The 23,748-nt window shown below is 39.5% G+C and overlaps 2 protein-coding genes across 14 annotated transcripts in view; both read right to left on the bottom strand.

Moving 5' to 3' along the window:
* Positions 1-1,077, bottom strand: part of LOC139747487 (alpha-amylase-like) — a 42,629-nt gene extending 41,552 nt beyond the window's left edge. For all 4 annotated transcript variants that reach the window (XM_071659865.1, XM_071659863.1, XM_071659864.1 and 1 more), the window contains exons 1-2: positions 929-1,077; positions 646-817 (exon numbers count right to left, since the gene is read on the bottom strand). In XM_071659865.1, coding sequence (XP_071515966.1) covers positions 646-817; positions 929-951 — 195 coding nt within the window. In that variant the 5' untranslated portion in view covers positions 952-1,077. The remainder of the gene's footprint in view (positions 1-645; positions 818-928) is intronic.
* Positions 1,078-7,178: 6,101 nt separating this feature from the next.
* The window catches only part of LOC139747372 (polyamine-transporting ATPase 13A3-like), a 113,860-nt gene continuing 97,290 nt past the window's right edge, over positions 7,179-23,748 (bottom strand). For all 10 annotated transcript variants that reach the window (XM_071659613.1, XM_071659615.1, XM_071659614.1 and 7 more), the window contains 2 exons: positions 21,202-21,380; positions 7,179-18,489 (listed from right to left, as the gene is read on the bottom strand). In XM_071659613.1, the coding sequence (XP_071515714.1) occupies positions 18,340-18,489; positions 21,202-21,380 (329 nt within the window). In that variant the 3' untranslated portion in view covers positions 7,179-18,339. The remainder of the gene's footprint in view (positions 18,490-21,201; positions 21,381-23,748) is intronic.

Below are 23,748 nucleotides of genomic sequence, written 5' to 3' on the forward strand. Positions count from 1 at the left end.
ACTGCCACCCAAAGTGTTTCCTTGGTACAAATCTGAATTAAAATAACTGCAAGTTATCTTCTTCTATCATAAATCATAGACACTATACGAACATGATAAACTTTTAACTGGAGGGAAATCATCCTTCTATATAAAGGATAAGTCGTTTACAGGAACAACTGTTCTGTTGCCGTCTTTCAAACCAAAGAAAAAGGCTTTGCAAGTTTGTCACGTGATTCGCATGAAAAAGATCTAGGAGAGACTTTGAAGTAATTATTAAGCATAATGTATATAAAACACCGCCACGTAACTAGGATTCTGCGGTTTGATTGCTTCGTTGGCTAACATTTGCATGAGGTATATTTACGTTATATATGTACGTTAGGGTGAGTAAGATAGACATTCTCCTAGAATCATAGGAATACGAGCGATCAAGCATACACTGCTGGCGAACTGCACAGGCTCATGGGTGGTGACCAGCCTGCAAACCTGTCTGTTCTACTACCGTGCTCATTAACGATCACTGAGTTGGTTTCTTTGACATAACTGCACATGTCCTTACTGTAAGTGTCTTAAGGACCAAGGCTCATTTCCCTACCCATCAGGTCAGTCAGTTGACCTTTGCCCCTGGCCACCCCATATGCCGGTTGGTTGACCACTACTAACCTGGACACCGCAGAAGCCAGCTGGGGCCAGGAACCTTTGACATTCAAGGGCGATGTCGGTCCACTTCCACTCAAAGAGCTGGACGATGACAGTCTTGCCTCCACAGGATGGGTTCTCGTAGCCCGCTTCCTCAGCCCTCACGCCCAAACACACTCCCACCAACACTAACAACCTGAGGGACGAATCATAATTTACCACATGTGAAGGCATATATCCATATCACTGTTCAAAATATACAGTCATTAAGTTGCTTCTCTGTATGCAGTCACCTTAGATAACGTACCTTATGATCAGACACTCTGTCATGATGACGACTGCTAGAGCCTGTCCTCACGTGCTGCGCTGCCAACACTGCAGATATCGTACCGTAGACAAGGTGCTATATTTACTTAGCTTGACAATGCATGCATATGATATAATGGATAATTGTGTAAGCAAATGCAAATGAACCGATTGCCAATCATTAATTAGAAATAATGAACACATGTTCTGAAAACTGATCGATGGTATTTTGATACGAAATATATGCCCATTACATAAGGGCAGCGTAGTCTGCCATGCAACAGCATTATGTCAGGCAGTCCAACCCGGCCGAAAGCAAAGCAAGGACAGCGTACACAGTGAATGCGTGTAGTGTAACGTCTTAACGGAAGTATCTTGAACTACTACCTTATCTATCTGTTCAAATATTTTCCTTAACAAAGGTATTACTGTTTGTTACTCAACCCTTTCACTTCCTTATCGTTTTTCTTTCATAGCCACATAATATTTCGTAAATAACAGCAAGGGTCACGTGGAATCATCTTTCTTTTTATAAGCTGCTAATATATGTATCAACCTAATGTCAGAATGAATAATGTTTGCTTTTTGTTTATCCAAAGTCCTGTTTTAAAGCTTGAACAATCTACTATATCAATACAAGTGAAGTGAAAAAGTTACGAATCACGACTCCGCCAACGAAGACCACTTACTCTACCGCTGAACTTGGCTTTAAATGCGAAATGTTTGTCTCGCGCCAAAGAACCTTTGCTGTAGTGTCCAATATGTAGCCTACTGAACTAAACGACTGTCCAGGAAGTTCAGGAACCAAACACTGGTTGCATAAGTATTCTTCATGTGTTGCTAGTGAATTCCTTTTAAAGATTGAGGGTTACAGCTAGACAACATTTTAACTTGCCATTTTGAATACATCTGTAATAACATAGTTCTTAGGTGCTTCTGTGGATAGGGGATGAATGCTTGTGTGTTGGGGGGGGGGGGGGGGAGTGCTTTTGTCAGGGGTTGGGTATAGATAAATTGCCAGGACAACACTATCGATAAGTGAAGAGGACTTCAATACGGGTAGGTCACTAGGTCAACACTATGGATAGGTCACTAGATCAGTCCCATAGGTAAATCACAAGGTCAACAATACGAGTAGTTCACCGGGTCAACACTGTGGGCAAGTCACTGGGTCAGCACAATGAATAGGTCACTAAGCTTACTTACAGTAAAGCCCACAAACAAAACCAAAGCAAATTCCAGTCGTAGTAAATACAGGGAAAGGTCATCAGTTAGTTCAGGTGTTGACATCATCTGACCTTATCACGTCCAAGACTTGAGGATGAGCGACGCAGGCAACCATGTCATGCTCTGCCCTTATGAAATGAGGAGGTACACTATATATCAAAAACTAGATGTTGAACTGTTAATTCATGACAAGGTATAGGAAAATTCACATCAGGTATAATACGATATAATTCTATGAGTAATGGTGATACTTTAACATTAACTTGTTGCATGACGTTAATAAATCTCTTCTGCAATCTTCCTTCTCTTTGCCCTCTTGAGGGCGGTGCAACCTTCGGCAATGATGGGGTAATCCTTTGAATACAAAGTTCAGGTAATCATACCCAAGAGTCATACCTTTGAGCTCAAGGATCAGTATAACTTGAAAATCCTTTCTCTTCAGAAGTCTACACGCACGTATCGCTTCCAAGTATTTTCTCTGGTATTCGTGTAGGTGGGCCGGCGTTTAGTTCTTGTTTCACGTGTCTCGAGGGAAAAAGGAAATAGCAAAAAAATTGAGCTGTAACTAAGATTCTCTACATATGAATAGCATAATTCTTATGAGCACTTCTAATGTGAAACAAAAGTACAGATTCTATCGTGATAATAAAATCTCCATAAGAATATTGATTAGAAAATGTATTGCGAGTATAGCGATTGACAGTATTTGCACCTAGGAAGTTGCATGAAACGTTTACGGTCCTCTTCTGAAACATCTGAATGCCTTTCTAATTTTACTACGCTAGAATATAAGTTTCTGATCTCTTCCATTATCACAGACGGGCTCACCAGTGACCAGTGATCCGTTGCTGTTTTCAATACCTTTGTAACTGGTGACCAGCGGCGATCCGTTGATGTTTTCAATATCTTTGTAACTAGCAAGAAGCTGTTATATCGCTTTCCAGAGCGTCAGCAGACAGTAATCAGTTTCTATCACGTTAGATCATCGACGCTCAAGACCTGACGTCTTGTTCCTATTCTCACTGATAATTACACTATGTATCACTATTAGATATCATTTATCGCCTCTGCAACTTCCTCCAGGTCCCCGCTGATCTTTGACCTGCCATGCCGCAGTTTACCTCTCCTAACTTTAACCATTATTTTTTTTTTCAGTTCTTATGATTCTATGCTATTATCCTAAATTCTCTTTATCAAAATAAGTTGGCATCCTGATATCTAGATTCATATAAGCGAGCTTGTTCAGGACTTTTAAACCTGATGTGAGTTATGCCCAAGTTTGTGGAAGCAATGGATTGCCTTTTGTGGCATCGTCCACCTGTGATAACGAACTTGGTATTTAGCGGTAGAGAGGCGATGTTCTGGCCAGTGTGCCACCTGATGTCAATTCTGACTCCAGCATACACACCTCTAGAAGGCATTTCACTAACTGTCAGCGGCTGACACTAAACCACTAAACCGCATGTCACTGCCTTCAGCAGGTGACGCTACATCTCTAAAAGCACTTAACTGACCTCAGTCAACATATCACCGTCAAAGGTTAAATAATCTTTAAAGTGATACAATTGTTGAGTATTCTTATTACAGTATAGTGTGTACATAATAACAAGATTTATCAATAACAGAAGAAAGGAAGTAACACTAAACTAAAAAGTTTCACCATCAAGTGAAACCAGACTTGGAAGATGCATCACACTGTACTATGATTTACTTAAAGAAGCCCTTTATGGCAAGCGAGGTCATGTTATCTAAGTATTACCAAAGCCAATTGAAAATTAAGAACGGTAAGAATTTTACAATACATTGATCTTTATCCTGTGTAATGTCCTTGTTGTACACTAACTTTTTTCGCTACTTCTAAAAGACGACAATGCACTCGCTTGCTCTGCATCCATGCATAACTAAATATCATATTGCGAGATATATATCCTATCTCGTACCTTTTGTTTTAAGTTTTAAGATCAAATTTCTCCATGGGTTACATAATTTCATTTAAAGAATAAAATTATGAACTACCGTTTACTTGTAATATGAATAAGTATCATGCACAAACAAAAGGCCAGATATTTGTTTGGCTGTAGGTCTTCATATTCTAGCTTATGATGTAATTCTAGAATTAGTTAAAGCCTGAATCACATTCAGAATATTTGTTGGAACTGTTTTCTGTAAACATGTTCATGACATTGCCGAAGAAGCATACACATACTGTTTGCATGCCAAATAATTGGTAATGATGGCTTGTCAAGTTCCCACTTTCAGTGTCAGATGTTAAGATTAGCCAAGACTAAGCCTGGAACAAGCTCTTATCATTAATGTCCCATTCTCGGGGGAGCCATTATTGGCACAGGCTGAGTATGTGTTCTCGAAATACCATAACCGGCACAGAGCAGCCTGTGCTTTACTATGTATGGTGGGCTCTTTCAAGTGAACGTTTGTTGTGAAAGTTGAGATTTCTTAAGAATTGAAGCACAATGTTATTCGTCCGTGAACTTGAGTACAATCATGATCACAGAATTATTTAAGAAAACACTAAAAACTCTTCACAACCTTGATTAAAACCCATGGTATTTTCCTTTTGTAAAAAAAATTCTTGTCACGTTTTCATATTATCTACTGAACACACAACTGATGCCATTATGGGTTAATATTGCTAGGCAGACAACTCACCTGCTTTCTACTTCCCTTGTATTTTCTTTTCTGATATTTTAGACTCTTCTCTACCTTCCAAATTATCTGATGGGAAAATGTTTTACTTCTGACAATCTAAAAGCAAGATTCATACAGTGAATGTATGGTCCTAGAATTATCTTATCCGATTTGTGGTTATAATGACAATGACAGCCTCAATCACTCTGGCATTTAATAACCATAATGCCTAATTAACCAAACAGCTTAAAAAAGGCAGGTAGGTTAAGCTGAAGGACCAACTACCATTCTCCTTTTCTTCTCATCCATGCCGCACTTCCAAGAACCCTCCAACTCCTCTCATATTCATTTCGATAACCTGTTACTTCATGCCCATGTTCCGGAACCTGAACAATAGTCGAAAAAAATTAATCACTCACGACTTCTAAACCCAACATAATTTATCAAAAACCGTATCTAAGCAAGTACACCATAAAATTTAATTGCGCATACTAAAACTGTTAGCTTTACAGATATGACGGCAAAGTCTGTGTTGAGAGCCCTAAGTTTCTCTGTACAGCTATTATTGGCGAGTAGCCTTATAGTCGTCGCTGGTAGCCCTGTAATCAGCAACCTCTGTTCCCTGCTTGAAGGAGTTTGCCACATATCTCGCAAACCTGACGACTATTCCACTTACTACGCATGAAGCTGGGGTGTAGCCTACCTCGTGTACTGCCCACAAGGCCTTTACTTTGACATGAAACTTTAGGTGTGCATGTGACAGTGGGAAGCCCAGTATTATGTAGCAACAAAACAAACAACTGCTTATAGTAAGGAACCAGAGACTACAGCAGTCCACACAATGGAACCAGAGACTACAGCAGTCCACACTGTGAAACAAGAGACTACATCATTTCATACTGTGGAACCAAAGACTACAACAGTCCACACTGGAACCAGAGACTACAGCAGTCCACACTCTGGAGCCAGAGACTATAGCAGTCCACACTCTGGAGCCAGAGACTACAGTAGTCCACACTCCGGGATGTGAGACTACAACAGTCTACACCAAAGATCCTAACACCACAGCAATTTACACAACTCAGACTACAGTCATTACAGAGGTTTCCACAACTCTACCTTGAGTCATCCAGTGTCCCAGGGTACATGGTGCTGCTAACCCCTCTGACTGTTCCTTCTATGTATGTCATGATGGCTCTCCCTACCTCCTCTTCTGTCCTGTTGGAACATTCTTTGACCAGACATGTCAGTTGTGTAATATCGAAGCAAAGGTGGATTGTAAGATAATCTTGGAGTGGCTGCCTAGAATTGTTCTCATGAAAGAAAATGAAAGTTTGAAGAAAACTTCGATTTAGTTTAGATCCGAGTGATTCTGAAATAAGAAGACGGTCTTTTGGAATCTCTGGGTAATCAAGAGCCATGAAGAGATCTTTTATATGAATTGAAGCTATTGTAGTATAAATACTATGAAACCCACTAATCTCTATTAGTACTACCTTGGGTAAAGATGGCTTTTTATCATTCCTTCTTGTCTGGTATATATCCTCTACTAATCAGTTTTTGTATACCAAAATTTTGATACTACTGATTAATCTTTTATGAATCGGTATATCAAGGACAGCCACACCACTTGTATACCAGATGATTGTCAACTGTGGATTTTGTATTCAAAATCTCCATAAAATTTCAGTAAAAGTGTGATGCTGATCAAAGCATTTTCATAGTTATCCCGAAAAGTTAAGGTCATATTTAAACCTTCCATGTTCACTTCAACATACAGACTTGTGAACAAAACTTATCCACACATAATCCAAATGTATCAGTACCATTAATATTCCTCAATAGTTTGAGTTTCTGAGACCAAATTCATAAGCAAAAAATTTGGGTTCGACCTATACATGGGTAATAGTTTCGTTAGGTTGAATTCCATGAATGATGGGAAGGGCTAGGAGCAGCTTTTACCTTCAGACATGAAAAATATGTACCAGTTACTGCCAATAAACAACAGAAACACAAAATATGCAACAATTAGTAATAAAAAGCTGTGCAGTGCCTTCAGCAAAAGAAGCTCACCAACTTACAGTAGGCTAACTTGCCTTACAACATGCTTTCAGTAGTTTAAGTTGAAATTCTTAGCTCAGGCTAATTCATCAGATCTACAAAACATACCAGTAATAAAAACCTTTTTAGTATTTCCCACAATATAATAATCCATCTCAATCTCATATTGTTTACAACGATACACGATGCACTACCAGCTGTTGAGTGTTGGCACAGTTATCACAGCAGATCTCCAATATCATCATAGAAAGCCCAAAGTAGCCAAATGCATAGTAAGTTACACTATGATAGCATAGGGTGATGTAAAACACAGGGTATTGATTTTTTATAGTTTATTTATACATACATCAATTTTTCTTCATTAAGTCTGAAACAACAATTTTCAATCAAATTTGAAGCAAAAGAAAACTTCGATACCATATTTCTGAATATTTTCATTAAAATCCATCAAAATTACTTTCCACGTCATCGTCTTCAGCATCAAACAGCTCCTCCTAGTCCTCTTCTTGAACAGCATTGTCATATGGATCAACATTATCATCAGCCATAGGATCATCAGTGTCATTAGCTTCATAATCCCACAGGTCATCTTTTGTTCCATCAAGAAAATTCGAAACCCCATGTCTTAAAAGATTTCACTACAATTTCTGGTCCAGTTGTATCCCAGGCCTCTACAGTCCATTTACATAATGTTGCTAGTGATGGAGCTGACTCCCTTTGTGTATGTCTTATCTCTTTCCATCATTCAGTTGTTCCACTTCATCTCATTGCATCTCTGAATGGTTTATTTATAGAAACATCCAGTGGTTGGACATGACTTGTTAATCCACCAGGAATCACAGCTATATCAGTGTTTTCCTTCCTAATCCCAACAGTAACACTGTCAACAAGATGTGTCTGAAACAGCCCACACAAGAATATTTTCTTTGCACAGTCCCCCTGGTCAAAAGTTCCAGACATTTTTGCCATATTTGTATGCTGCCTTCATCCATCCATCCTTTCTCATGCACATGGAAGATTATACCTTTTGGAAACTTTTGCTTTGGATATTTTTTTTCTAATATCACCATACAAGTCAGCTTTATGCCGTCAGCCGTACATGATAGTACAAATGTGACTCTTGATTTTTCATGTCCACTAGTTTTAACTAAAATTGTTTTTCATTACCTTTATTCACTGTTTGACTGACTGGCACATCAAAATTTATGGGCATTTTGTCCATGTTTCCAATACACAAAAGTCTATATGCATTCTTCTTCTGGTGTTTGATTAAGAACCTATGAAATTCAATAACCTTGTCATCAAGTTCTTGTGGAAGATGCTGTGATATTTTCGTCCTCCATCTCAGAACAAATCATATCTTTTCTTAAATCTTGTGCACCAACATGGATCACCCTAAAATCTGTGATGCCTAATTTCCTTGCTAGTTTCAAGGCAAAGATTTGAAATGATCCCCAGGAAACCCCATATCTATTCTACCCCTTTTCACAGACATACTTTGCCACTTTAACTTCCAACTGTGGCCACTTGTTACACTTTCCTCTGTTAGCACATTTGTTTTTTGGCATATGCTTAAGCTGTACAGAGAGCTTTCTCCATTCTCTAACACTTTATTATATACCTTAAATTCCCTTGGTGCTGCAGTTTTTAGTCTGTTCTGCATACTCAATCACTTGGAGCCTGAATCTTGCTGTAAACTTGTTTCTTCTTGAATCCATGCTGATGAGAATATGGGTCGGTCAAGCACATTTGGTCTTTACTGGCAGAAGAGTCACGCAAATACCCGTACTAATATTTATTTGGTGTCTTATGTATTTTTAAAAGTGAATACTTGGAAATTAAAAGTAATGTAACATTGTATCATATACAAACTTATCACATTTCTTGAAAATAAGAAGCAAGACAATAAGAATATAAGCACAATATCAATGGACGGTAATATTAAAGGCTGCTCGGAAAGGACTGATGCAAATGCAAAGCCTTCGCGACCAGGGCTCTGCCATATCAACTAGACACTACGTATTTCTCAAATAGTTTTCAGTTAAAAAGAACGTTAGATCACAATTATATTTTACCTTAACTGTGCTTGAATGAATGTATTCTTAGAAATAAATAGTAGTTTTGCTGAAACGTGATGTATTTCAATGTATAATAGGATAAAATAATGAAAACATAAGACTTTGCCTAACCCTCCAATGTTCAAGAGATGTTACTCATTTTTTTTACCAGGCAAGTTGTTAGAAGCAGTGAAAAGTTTTTATCGAGGATGTAAGGCATGTGTATGTGTGTAGAAAGAGAGGAAAGTGATTGGTTCTCAGTGAATGTAGGTTTGCGGCAGGGGTGTGTGATGTCTCCATGGTTGTTTAAGTTGTTTATGGATGGGGTTGTTAGGGAGGTGAATGCAAGAGTTTTGGAAAGAGGGGCAAGTATGCAGTCTGTTGTGGATGAGAGATCTTGGGAAGTGAGTCAGTTGTTGTTCGCTGATGATACATCGCTGGTGGCTGATTCGTGTGAGAAACTGCAGAAGCTGGTGACTGAGTTTAGTAAAGTGTGTGAAAGAAGAAAGCTGAGAGTAAATGTGAATAAGAGTAAGGTTATTAGGTAGAGTAGGGTTGAGGGACAAGTCAATTGGGAGGTAAGTTTAAATGGAGAAAAACTGGAGGAAGTGAAGTGTTTTAGATATCTGGGAGTGGATTTGGCAGCGGATGGAACCGTGGAAGTGGAAGTGAATCACAGGGTGGGGGAGGGGGCGAAAGTTCTGGGAGCGTTGAAGAATGTGTTTAAGTTGAGAACATTATCTCGGAAAGCAAACATGGGTATGTTTGAAGGAATAGTGGTTCCAACAATGTTATATGGTTGCAAGGCGTGGGTTATGGATAGAGTTGTGCGGAGGAGGGTGGATGTGCTGGAAATGAGATGTTTAAGGACAATATGTGTTGTGAGGTGGTTTGATCGAGTAAGTAATAATAGGATAAGAGAGATGTGTCGTAATAAAAAGAGTGTGGTTGAGAGAGCAGAAGAGGGTGTTTTGAAATGGTTTGGTCACATGGAGAGAATGAGTGAGGAAAGATTGACAAAGAGGATATATGTATCAGAGGTGGAGGGAACGAGAAGTGGGAGACCAAATTGGAGGTGGAAAGATGGAGTGAAAAAGATTTTGAGTGATTGGGGCCTGAATAAGCAGGAGGGTGAAAGGCGTGCAAGGAATAGAGTGAATTGGAACGACGTGGTATACTGGGGTCGACGTGCTGTCAATGGATTGAACCAGGGCATGTGAAGCATCTAGGGTAAACCATGGAAAGTTCTGTGGGGCTTGGATGTGGAAAGGGAGCTGTGGTTTCAGTGCATTATTACATGACAGCTAGAGACTGAGTGTGAACAAATGTGGCCTTTGTTGTCTTTTCCTAGTGCTACCTTGCGCACATGAAGGGGGGAGGAGGTTGTTATTTCATGTGTGGCGGAGTAGCGATGGGAATGAATAAAGGCAGACAGTATGAATTATGTACATGTGTGTATATATGTATATGTCTGTGTGTGTATATATATGTATATGTTGAGATGTATAGGTATGTTTATTTGTGTGTGTGGATGTGTATGTATATACATGTGTATGTGGGTGGGTTGGGCCATTCTTCCGTCTGTTTCCTTGCGCTACCTCGCTAACGTGGGAGACAGCGACAAAGCAAAATAAATAAATATAAATAATTACAATGACATTCTATTCATACTGTGCTTGACATAATACATTCAATTCATACTGAGCTTGACATAATACATTCACAGAAATGTAATATTTCTCCTGAAATTATGTATGTACTACAGTGGAAACAAGAAAAAATCATGATGAAAACAATTGAATTTAACTTTCATTAATATTCAGAAACTTTTACCGTAATTGCTTTTCAAATAATTTTCAGTAAAAAACGACATGTATTATTATAATATTCTGTCCTCATTGACTTTGTATGTAGCGTTTATGGCTCTGGAGAAGGCATAAGACAGAGATGATAGAGATGCTCTGTGGGAGGTATTAAGAATATATGGTGTGAGAGGCAAGTTGTTAGAAGCAGTGAAAGGTTTTTATCGAGGATGTAAGGCATGTGTATGAGTAGAAAGAGAGGAAAGTGATTGGTTCTCAGTGAAGGTAAGTTTGTGGCAGGGGTGCGTGATGTCTCCATGGTTGTTTAATTTGTTTATGGATGGGGTTGTTAGGGAGGTGAATGCAAGAGTTTTGGAGAGAGGGGCAAGTATGCAGTCTGTTGTGGATGAAAAGGCTTGGGAAGTGAGTCAGTTGTTGTTCGCTGATGATACAGCACTGGTGGCTGATTCGGGTGAGAAACTGCAGAAGCTGGTGACTGAGTTTGGTAAAGTGTGTGAAAGAAGAAAGCTGACAATAAATGTGAATAAGAGCAAGGTTATTAGGTACAGTAAGGTTGAGGGACAAGTCAACTGGGAGGTAAGTTTGAATGGAGAATAAATGGAAGAAGTGAAGTGTTTTAGAAACCTGGGAGTAGAATTGGCAGTGGATGAAACTATGGAAGCGGAAGTGCGTCACAGGGTGGGGGAGGGGGCAAAAGTTCTGGGAGCATTGAAGAATGTGTGGAAGGCGAGATCATTATCTCGCAAAGCAAAAATGGGTATGTTTGAAGGAATAGTGGTTCCAACAATGTTATATGGTTGCAAGGCGTGGGCTATAGATAAGGTTGTTCAAAGGAGGGTGGATGTGTTGGAAATGGGATGTTAAGGACAATATATGGTGCGAGGTGGTTTGATCGAGTAAGTAATGAAAGGGTAAGAGATGTGTGGTAAAAAAAAGAGTGTGGTTGAGAGAGCAGAAGATGGTGTATTGAAATGGTTTGGTCACATAGAGAGAATGAATGAGGAAAGATTGACAAAGAGGATATATTTGTCAGAGGTGGAGAAGTGGGAGACCAAATTGAAGGTGGAAAGATGGAGTGAAAAAGATTTTGAGTGATCGGGGCCTGAACATGCAGGAGGGCGAAAGGCGTGCAAGGAATAGAGTGAATTGGAACAATGCGGTACACTGGGGTCAATGTGCTGTCAATGGATTGAACCAGGGCATGTGAAGCGTCTGGGATAAACCATGGAAAGTTTTGTGGGGCCTGGATGTGGAAAAGGAGCTGTGGTATGAATTATGTACATGTGTATATATGTATATGCTGAAATGTATAGTTATGTATATGTATGTGTGTGGACGTTTATGTATATACATGTGTATGTGGGTGGGTTGGGCCAATCTTTCATCTGTTTCCTTGCGCTAACTTGCTAATGCGGGAGACAGCGACAAAGTATGATAAAGATAAAAATAAATATAAACTGACTTTAATAAATGCTTCAATGGAAATGTACAGTATTTTTGCTAAAATTACCCACGTTTCAGTGTAAAGTGCCTCCAAGGTTTCTCTCGGCCATTTCATATGCCTGGTTCAGTTCACTGACAGTTTTGACCACTGTATGCAACACTGATCCAAATCATTCTATCCCATGCACACCTTTCAACCTATTGCATGTTCAGGTACCGATCACTCAAAATCCTTTTCACTCCATCCTACCATCTCCAATTTGGTCTTACCCTTCTAGTTCCCTCTACTTCTGGCATATATATCCTCTTTATCAACCTCATCTTACTCATTCTCTCCATATATACAAACCATTTCAACAAACCCTCTTCAGCTCTCGACTAAACTCAAAGTATTTTTCACTCGATCCCTCCAGCACATCCTTGATCTTCCCATCCTCTTTGTTCCCTTAATTTCTGACATGTTCATCCTCTTGGTCAGTCTCTCCTCTAAACCCTTGTTGTATGTACAAACAAATTCGGCACACCCTGTTTAGCCCTCTTGAGTACAATCTTAGAGTCAGATCACACCTCCCTGTTACATAAGCAACCCCTCTTACACCAAACATTGTTCTCAAGCATTCTGTTTCTAAAAATCCACCCTCTCCAATTCTTTTGTATTCATGGTCAATGACATGCAATCATACAAACGTGCTGGGACTACCATACTATATCTGTCTATATCTCTGATGCAAGGCAGCAGGTTTGGATGGTATTGCAGTGGAATTTATTAAAAAAGGGGGTGACTGTATTGTTGACTGGTTGGTAAGGTTATTTAATGTATGTATGACTCATGGTGAGGTGCCTGAGGATTGGCGGAATGCGTGCATAGTGCCACTGTACAAAGGCAAAGGGGATAAGAGTGAGTGCTCAAATTACAGAGGTATAAGTTTGTTGAGTATTCCTGGTAAATTATATGGGAGGGTATTGATTGAGAGGGTGAAGGCATGTACAGAGCATCAGATTGGGGAAGAGCAGTGTGGTTTCAGAAGTGGTAGAGGATGTGTGGATCAGGTGTTTGCTTTGAAGAATGCATGTGAGAAATACTTAGAAAAGCAAATGGATTTGTATGTAGCATTTATGGATCTGGAGAAGGCATATGATAAAGTTGATAGAGATGCTCTGTGGAAGGTATTAAGAATATATGGTGTGGGAGGCAAGTTGTTAGAAGCAGTGAAAAGTTTTTATCGAGGATGTAAGGCATGTGTACGTGTAGGAAGAGAGGAAAGTGATTGGTTCTCAGTGAATGTAGGTTTGCGGTAGGGGTGTGTGATGTCTCCATGGTTGTTTAATTTGTTTATGGATGGGGTTGTTAGGGAGGTGAATGCAAGAGTTTTGGAAAGAGGGGCAAGTATGAAGTCTGTTGTGGATGAGAGAGCTTGGGAAGTGAGTCAGTTGTTGTTTGCTGATGATACAGCGCTGGTGGCTGATTCATGTGAGAAACTGCAGAAGCTGGTGACTGAGTTTGGTAAAGTGTGTGAAAGAAGAAACTTAAGAGTAAATGTGAATAAGAGCAAGGTTATTAGGTACAGTAGGGTTGAGGGTCAAGTTAATTGGGAGGTAAGTTTGAATGGAGAAAAACTGGAGGAAGTAAAGTGTTTTAGATATCTGGGAGTGGATCTGGCAGCGGATGGAACCATGGAAGCGGAAGTGAATCATAGGGTGGGGGAGGGGGGCGAAAATTCTGGGAGCTTTGAATAATGTGTGGAAGTCGAGAACATTATCTCGGAAAGCAAAAATGGGTATGTTTGAAGGAATAGTGGTTCCAACAATGTTGTATGGTTGCGAGGCGTGGGCTATGGATAGAGTTGTGCGCAGGAGGGTGGATGTGCTGGAAATGAGATGTTTGGGGAAAATGTGTGGTGTGAGGTGGTTTGATCAAGTAAGTAATGTAAGGGTAAGAGACATGTGTGGAAATAAAAAGAGCGTGGTTGAGAGAGCAGAAGAGGGTGTTTTGACATGGTTTGGGCACATGGAGAGAATGAGTGAAGAAAGATTGACCAAGAGGATATATGTGTCGGAGGTGGAGGGAACGAGGAGAAGTGGGAGACCAAATTGGAGGTGGAAAGATGGAGTGAAAAAGATTTTGTGTGATCGGGGCCTGAACATGCAGGAGGGTGAAAGGAGGGCAAGGAATAGAGTGAATTGGATCGATGTGGTATACCGGGGTTGACGTGCTGTCAGTGGATTGAATCAGGGCATGTGAAGCGTCTGGGGTAAACCATGGAAAGTTGTGTGGGGCCTGATGTGGAATGGGAGCTGTGGTTTTGGGCATTATTGCGTGGCAGCTAGAGACTGAGTGTGAACGAATGGGGCCTTTGTTGTCTTTTCCTAGTGCTACCTCGCACACATGAGGGGGGAGGGGGAAGATATTCCATGTGTGGCGAGGTGGCGATGGGAGTGAATGGGGGCAGACAGTGTGAATTGTGTGCATGGGTATATATGTATGTGTCTGTGTATGTATATATATGTGTACATTGAGATGTATAGGTATGTATATTTGCGTGTGTGGACGTGTGTGTGTATACATTGTGTATGGGGGTGGGCTGGGCCATTTCTTTCGTCTGTTTCCTTGCGCTACCTCGCAAACGCAGGAGACAGCGACAAAGCAAAATAAATAAATAAATATCTCTGATGCTTATTCCAATTGGAACTTCCTCAAGGGTGGTGGCCACAGCAATAGAGTCTCCATAACTAGTGCACTCCAGTGCTGCTTCTTAGCCTTTAGTGCCTCACCCTTAACAGGCCACTGGCAAAGAGTAACTCTAACACTATGTTTACAGAGGCTCCTACCTAATGTTCCTACTGACTACTTCTACCTAATGGTCCTGCCGAAATGTGCCTACCTACTACATCTATCTACTGCTCCTATCATTTTGTCAAAAGGCAGGGCAAGCCAAAAGTGCTCATTGCAGAAAAATCTAGTCACAGACATTGAGCTGTGTGAGTTAACATGTAGTCAAGTGTTATGTATGACAAAGAACGATTGTGTTTGTGAACAAAATGTCAGTAGACCAAGTGTGGGTGAGGCAGAAAGAAAAAGACAGCTACCTGGGTCAGAGAATAGCAACTTGACAACCAATGAAGTGCTGGCTCACTAAGCAGTTGTCAATAAACCTCCCAATAGGCAGACAGGCAGTACTGGTACTATACCTTCTTGGTAACTGGCTGCCTACCAATTATTACCTACTACTGGGACTACCATACCATTAAACATATCTATCTTAGCCCTCACAGACAGTGACCTCTCTCTCCACACAATCTTCAATGTACCAAGGACCTTTGCCCCTTACCCATCTTATTGTTCACTTCAGCTTTGACAGTCCCATCTACTGCCATGCCCACAACCAGGTATCTATTACACTCCACTTTCTCTTCATCTAAACCCACATTCAAACCAACCTGTCTTGCCCCTATGCTAAACCTCTTCAATTTTCTCTTTTCATAAATACATCCAAACTCAGACACCAGCTTCTGCAGTTAGAAATTGCGACCAGAGTTATGTCATCCACAAACAGCAACCGACTCATCTCCTATGCTTACAGGAAACCTTCCATTCTCTTTATAGGCTCAATTCCTAGCCCTTCTCACCCACAGCATACAGCAGACCTTCCATTCTCTCCAAGACCCCTCACATTATCTCCCTCATCATCACCATCCATATACTTATTTTCACTTGGAACTACTCACAAACACATCCTTGCTAGGCTCCTTCTGGTTCCACTTTAAGAAACTGAAATACTAAGATAGGAGGGTTTCCAGTCTCCTGTCCCATCCGTTCAAGTCACCTAGATCCATAACATATGGAATACAAGAGTAGTTCTATTTTTCCCCTAGCCCCATGGATATATATGTATATATATATATGTGTATGTGGGTGGTTGGGCCTTTCTTCATCTGTTTTCCTCGCGCTACCTCGCTGACACAAGAAACTGTGATTAAGTATAATGAAAATGTGTGTATGCATAAGTATACTGATTGGTTAGCTAAGATTTTCAATTTTAGTGTGGATCACAGTGAGGAACCAGAGTACTGGTGGAATGCTTGGACAGTACCACTGTATAAAGGCAAGGAAGATAAAGGTAAATGTTTAAATTAGAAAGGAAAGGACACACAAATGTCAACTGTACCAGATGGCAAATGACCATCAACTGATTTAACTGTCCTAAGAGTAGCAAGGAGGCTAGTGATCTTTGGTGTTGATGAGGGACTGTCAGTAAGTGTTGTGTCTTCTTCATGTAACTTCTGATATCACCTATATCCATATTTCTTACATCAAATGATTTCTATTAAAATATGTAATAAGCCAGGTGAGGGTTATCCTCAACTTCTTTTAGCATCCTTCCAAAACATCCATAAAACATTTCTTTGAGGCCACGATGACTTCCTGTAATTCAATAAGTTCTAATTATCTGATAACATAAATCAAAATAAGATCTTTTGCATGTGATTATGACTGTGTAGCACAAATGTAATGTAAATCTATCCTTCTATTTATATCTCTGACACCTCTTCCCTCATGGAACTTCCTCAAAGGGGTGAATTCACAGACTAAATAGTGTTGCAGATAACACACATGTACTAGCTTAATATCCTGGATGTATCTTTGTCCTGAAATAAATAGCAACTTAGTAACTAGGAACATTATTATGTTCCATCATCCAAAAACCTTATGTTTAAGTTCCAGCCCTTCTGCACAAAATATGAGCATGTCAAGGATTGGAAGAAAATAGGCATGCAAATGACCATAGCAATTATCAATAAAGAAAATGGAAAATTATAATAGCCAACAAACCACTGACATCAGTGGATGATACTCTCATCTACTATTGTCTATAGAAGACTCAAGATGAAATTTGATTCCTGATTTTCCATAAACAGAAAGATTTTCACATTTTTCAAGACCTTTCCATGATAACTTTAATTCCATGACAATTTTAGGATTCTAATTGACCATGGGAACCCTGACATAACATATATGACAGTGAGACTGTGTGTGCAAATGAGGCTATTTATGTATGTCTCAGATGCTAACTCACTAAGGCAAGAGTAGAAACTGTGTATAAAAATGATTCAATATTTCTTCAAAATATTTTCATCAATAAGGTATTTTTTTCTGAGTAATATATGTAATAGCCAACAAACCACTGACATCAGTGGATGATACTCTCATCTACTATTGTCTATAGAAGACTCAAGATGAAATTTGATTCCTGATTTTCCATAAACAGAAAGATTTTCACATTTTTCCAAGACCTTTCCATGATAACTTTAATTCCATGACAATTTTAGGATTCTAATTGACCATGGGAACCCTGACATAACATATATGACAGTGAGACTGTGTATGCAAATGAGGCTATTTATGTATGTCTCAGATGCTAACTCACTAAGGCAAGAGTAGAAACTGTGTATAAAAATGATTCAATATTTCTTCAAAATATTTTCATCAATAAGGTATTTTTTTCTGAGTAATATATGTACAATGATGTATTAAACTACACCTTTTCTGATGTTGAATAAAAAGAAAACTTTTCAGTAAAAATATGTTCTATTATCAACATAACACTATTTCTCACTAAGTCATAACTTAAGTTGTGTATGATCATATCAATCCAATAAATGCAAATACATTAGTGTTCTCACCATATTTGTTCTTACCACGTAATATTTTCAATATTTTCAGATATTGTCTTTAAAGCCAAAAAAATTTTAAATCATTATTTCACTGTACCTGTATGCAATTCCCTCCTCCAGTTAAATAACAGTAGCTCCTGCCAATATTGTTAAATACATGACAATATTTCTACATTTTTAAAAATTCTGTATTTCAGACACACCTTTAACATTACATACCTTTCCTTAGTTATTCCACTTTTTCTTTGGTCTTTATTTCTATCACCTAACTAAACTAAAACTCATATAATAAACATAAAACCTTTAAAAAAATACACAATTTTTTTATTAAAACTGGAAAATCTAAAAAAATACTTAAATTTTTGATTAAAACTGGAAATTTACATTCTCAATTACAATGCACTGTTCACATAAAATATACATTTGTAACTGTGTGCAACACAACCTAATTCACAATATCACAAAAATATTCATCATAATCACTAGTAACCGTAAAGAGGAGTTCCTACTGGTGGCCAGTTAGGATCTTCATCTACATCCCGCAATACAGTTTTGTATCTATTCTTTGGCTCACGTTTGCATCTTAGCCACTGAAAACATTTCTTCAGGGTGCTATTATGTGCTATGATGTGCTGTTAAAAGAAAGAACATTTATCAGATATGTAAAAATAATAAATCCTAACCCACTTTATTAATACAAAGTCTAGCAATATTCCAGTTATCTAAAACAAAATCCTTCCTACCTGCTCTAGCACATATAAAATGGACAGGACTTAGCATTTTGATACCAGTCAATATTCCTCATGTAACATTTATTAAAGTCTGAGGCTTTCTCAAATTTTACTTAAGAAAGATCAGATGTACTCCCAGGGAAATAACTCCAACTTATTTGTCATTTCAGACAAAAAACTGATAATGTTATAATTTCTGGAGAACTAGCCATGTTCAGCTCTTTGCTTACAAGATAATATTAATATCAATAGGTATATTTTACAAGTCTCATGGGCAGACAACACCTAGCAGGATTTTGTAATAAATACGATTCAATCATAAATAGAGATGCTAACATACTGGAAATTAAGCGATGCATCCCCCAGTAGCTCTTGGTGTAGGCTCTGCCTAATTTCCCTTTTACTGCCCTTATACAATTCACTTAGACACCTACCAATGGTGAGAACAAATCAGACTTTGTTATACCCACAAACGAAGACCTTGTTTATAATGTTGAAGTTTGAGACAAGTTTTGCACAAGTGATCATCACCAAAGCACTTCTGAGTTAACTTTGGGCACCTCCTTGAATGCTGGTCACCATGAAAGTTGTGAAAATAATCTTGATTTCAGACTTGCAAAGTTAAATGACCTTCACATTGCTCTTGACAGGCAAAATTGAGGATGATAGTCTTTAAAAACAATATAGAAGTAGCTTGGAAAAGTTTCAGTAAAACATTCTCAGTATCATAGGGAATTAACTTGTGAAAGCAGCACTCAATGAACCCTCCTCATGCTATGTATTGTCCTCAAACATTTCATTTCCAAAACATGCATCCCCCCTCCATGCATTCTCATTTACAGCCCATGCCTCGCATCCAAACAACATCATGGGGACTGCTATTCCTTCAATAAATCTATCTGTCAAACATACCCATTTTCACCCTCCTAGAGAGCATCCTCTCTTTTCACACATTCCTTAATGTTCCTGGAACCTTAGCCCCCCCTCACCTACCCCATGACTCGTCTCTGCTTCCACAGTCCCAGTCACTGCCATGTTTACTCACAGATATCTAAACCATCCCACTTCCTCCAGGTTTTCTCCAATCAAACTTGCACTCTAACTAACCTGTTTTTCTGTGCTTCTAAACCTAATAATTGATTCTATTCACATTCAATCTCAACTTTCTCCTTTCACACATTCTCTCAAACTCAGAAATGAGCTTCTAGCCTTCCCCACTCAAATCTGCCACCAGTACTGCATTATCAGCAAAGAAAATCTGACTCAATTCCCAATCCCCACCTCAGCAGATGGAACCATGGAAGCGGAAGTGAGTCACAGGATGGGAGTTCTGGGAGCGTTGAAAAATGTGTGGAAGGCGAGAACATTATCTCAGAAAGCAAAAATGGGTATGTTTGAAGGGATAGTGGTTCTAACAATGTTATATGGTTGCGAGGCGTGGGCTATAGATAGAGTTGTGCAGAGGAGGGTAGATGTGTTGGAAATGAGATGTTTGAGGACAATATGGAGTGTGAGGTGGTATGATCAAGTAAGTACTGAAAGGGTAAGAGAGATGTGTGGTAATAAAAAGAGTGTGGTTGAGAGAGCAGCAGAGGGTGTTTTGAAATGGTTTGGTCACATGGAGAGAATGAGTGAGGAAAGATTGACAAAGAGGATATATGTGTCAGAGGTGGAGGGAACGAGGAGAAGTGGGAGACCAAATTGGAGGTGGAAGGATGGAGTGAAAAAGATTTTGAGCGATTGGGGCCTGAATACGCAGGAGGGTGAAAGGCTTGCAAGGAATAGAGTGAATTGGAACGATGTGGTATACCGGGGTTGATGTGCTGTCAATGGATTGAACCAAGGCAGGTGAAGCATCTGGGGTAAACCATGCAAAGTTTTGTGGGGCCTGGATGTGGAAAGGGAGCTGTGGTTTCGGTGCATCATACATGACAGCTAGAGACTGAGTGTGAACGAATGTGGCCTTTGTGGTCTTTTTCCTAGCGCCAACTCGCATGCACGTGGGGGGAGGGGGTTGTCATTTCATGTGTGGTGGGGTGGTGACAGGAATGAATAAGGGCAGCAAGTATAAATTATGTACATGCATACATATGTATATGTCTTTGTATGTATATATATAAGTTGAAATGTATAGGTATGTATATGTGCGTAAGTGGACGTGTACATATATACTTTTGTAAGTGGGTGGGTTGGGCCATTCTTTTGTCTGTTTCCTTGCGCTACCTCGCTAACATGGGAGACAGTGACAAAGTGTAATAAATAAATAAATAAATAATCAAATAAATAAATATAAATCTGCAACAGAAACTAATGTCTGCAGCTTCAAACTGACATAAACATACTGATGCACGGGGTTTACAAGTGGCAAGTGAATTTTCACATAAATAAATGCAAAACTTTACACATAAGTAAGAAAAAGAAATGGTAAGCTACAGTATGAATTCTGATGAGCTACAACAGGTAAATGAGGAAAATGATTTAGTCATAATAATCTCTCATGACCTTAAAACCAAATAAGCAGCGCACAGAAGTGGTAAAAAAAATCTTAAATGAATAGTGAGACTTTCAAATTTAAGTCTATGGAATTTCAACTGCATAGTTTATAAGCCATACCTCTGTGCTGAGGGAGATGACAAAATGTGTAGCAGCAATCAGGAGAAGAGCTATCCTGAACATCAAGTAACTGTTTGAATCATGCTTAATCTGCATGAGATCCATTAACCAAGACCATGGGCATAACAGCATTAAGAGAGTTGTTGCTGTCATGGTGAACAGTGAGATGGTGAGCCACACTGCAAATGAGAGAGACTTCATCAATAATCCTACATTAATATTGCATTAATAGATTTAATTAGCTTTAAGAATAAAATGCTGGCTGACTATAGAGGTCGTCTTACTCAACAAATACCTATGGTGTGGGTACATCTGTGGGTTTGTACTGCCCTTATGAAGCATTTACACCCCAGTAATATATTGCTCTTCAGTGTGAATGGATCTGTTCCACCGTCTAATCTTAATGAAGTTGGATCAGTCAGTGAATATTACAAACAGTATGTTACAAACAGTTTCATTTCATAATTCCTTTAAGTATAAAATCAAAAATTAATACATATATTTCATACATGTAGGAAGAGAGGAAAGTGATTGGTTCTCAGTGAATGTAGGTTTGCGGCAGGGGTGTGTGATGTTGCCATGGTTGTTTAATTTGTTTATGGATGGGGTTGTTAGGGAGGTGAATGCAAGAGTTTTGGAAAGAGGGGCAAGTATGAAGTCTGTTGGGGATGAGAGAGCTTGGGAAGTGAGTCAGTTGTTGTTCGCTGATGATACAGCGCTGGTGACTGATTCATGTGAGAAACTGCAGAAGCTGGTGACTGAGTTTGGTAAAGTGTGTGAAAGAAGAAAGTTAAGAGTAAATGTGAATAAGAGCAAGGTAATTAGGTACAGTACGGTTGAGGGTCAAGTCAATTGGAAGGTGAGTTTGAATGGAGAAAAACTGGAGGAAGTAAAGTGTTTTAGATATCTGGGAGTGGATCTGGCAGCGGATGGAACCATGGAAGCGGAAGTAGATCATAGGGTGGGGGAGGGGGCGAAAATCCTGGGAGCCTTGAAGAATGTGTGGAAGTCGAGAACATTATCTCGGAAAGCAAAAATGGGTATGTTTGAAGGAATAGTGGTTCCAACAATGTTGTATGGTTGCGAGGCGTGGGCTATGGATAGAGTTGTGCGCAGGAGGATGGATGTGCTGGAAATGAGATGTTTGAGGACAATGTGTGGTGTGAGGTGGTTTGATCGAGTAAGTAACGTAAGGGTAAGAGAGATGTGTGGAAATAAAAAGAGCATGGTTGAGAGAGCAGAAGAGGGTGTTTTGAAATGTTTTGGGCACATGGAGAGAATGAATGAGGAAAGATTGACCAAGAGGATATATGTGTCGGAGGTGGAGGGAACAAGGAGAAGTGGGAGACCAAATTGGAGGTGGAAAGATGGAGTGAAAAAGATTTTGTGTGATCGGGACTTGAACATGCAGGAGGGTGAAAGGAGGGCAAGGAATAGAGTGAATTGGATCGATGTGGTATACTGGGGTTGACGTGCTGTCAGTGGATTGAATCAGGGCATGTGAAGCGTCTGGGGTAAACCATGGAAAGCTGTGTAGGTATGTATATTTGTGTGTGTGGACGTATGTATATACATGTGTATGGGGGTGGGTTGGGCCATTTCTTTCGTCTGTTTCCTTGCGCTACCTCGCAAACGCGGGAGACAGCGGCAAAAGAAAAAAAAAAAAATACATGTTTGCTATCTCCCACATGAATGAGATTAGTGTTAGGAACAGATGAATGCACCTTTAGGAAAAAGCCTTGCTTAACTCCTTCCTCTGTTCCCTTTTCTGGAAAGTAATATAAAATGGAAGGATTTCTAGCATTCCTTTATTCCCACCCCTCTTAATCACATAAAACTTGCAGAGGATATATGGGTAGTATTCTTCCTCTCATTTATTCCTAGGCATTCTAAAAATATATGTACATACATGTGTGAAAGAAGAAAGTTGAGAGTAATATGAATAAGAGCAAGATAATTAGGTTCATTAGGGTTGAGGGGCAAGTTAATTAGGATGTAAGTTTGAATGGAGAAAATTGGAGGAAGAAGTGTTTTAGACATCTGAGAGTGGACTTGAATGGAACAAGAGTGGGGTAGGGGGGTAAAGGTTCTGGGAGCAATGAAGAATGTGAGGAAAGAGAGGAGGGTGGATGTGTTGGAAATGAAATGTTTGAAGACAGTATGTGGTGTGAGGTGGTTTAATAGAGTAAGTGATGAAAGGGTAAGAAAGATGAGTGGTAATAAAAAGTGTGGTTGAGAAAACAGAAGAGGGTGTGTTGAAATGTTCTGGACATACTGAGAGAATGAGAAGGGAAAGATTGACAAAGAGGGTATATGTGTTAGAGGTGAAGGGTGCAAGAAGCAGGAGACCTAATTGGAGGTGGAAGGATGGAGTGGAAAAGATTTTGAGTGATCAGGGCCTGAACATAAAGGAGGGTGAGAGGCGTGCAAGGAGTAAAGTGAATTAGAACAATATGATATACTGGGGTCAACATGATGTCAATGGACTGAACCAGGGCATGTGAAGCATCTGGGGCAAACCATGGAAAGGTCTGTGGGGCCTGGATG

The sequence above is a fragment of the Panulirus ornatus genome, chromosome 68, assembly GCF_036320965.1.
Source record: "Panulirus ornatus isolate Po-2019 chromosome 68, ASM3632096v1, whole genome shotgun sequence".
Taxonomy (NCBI): domain Eukaryota; kingdom Metazoa; phylum Arthropoda; class Malacostraca; order Decapoda; family Palinuridae; genus Panulirus; species Panulirus ornatus.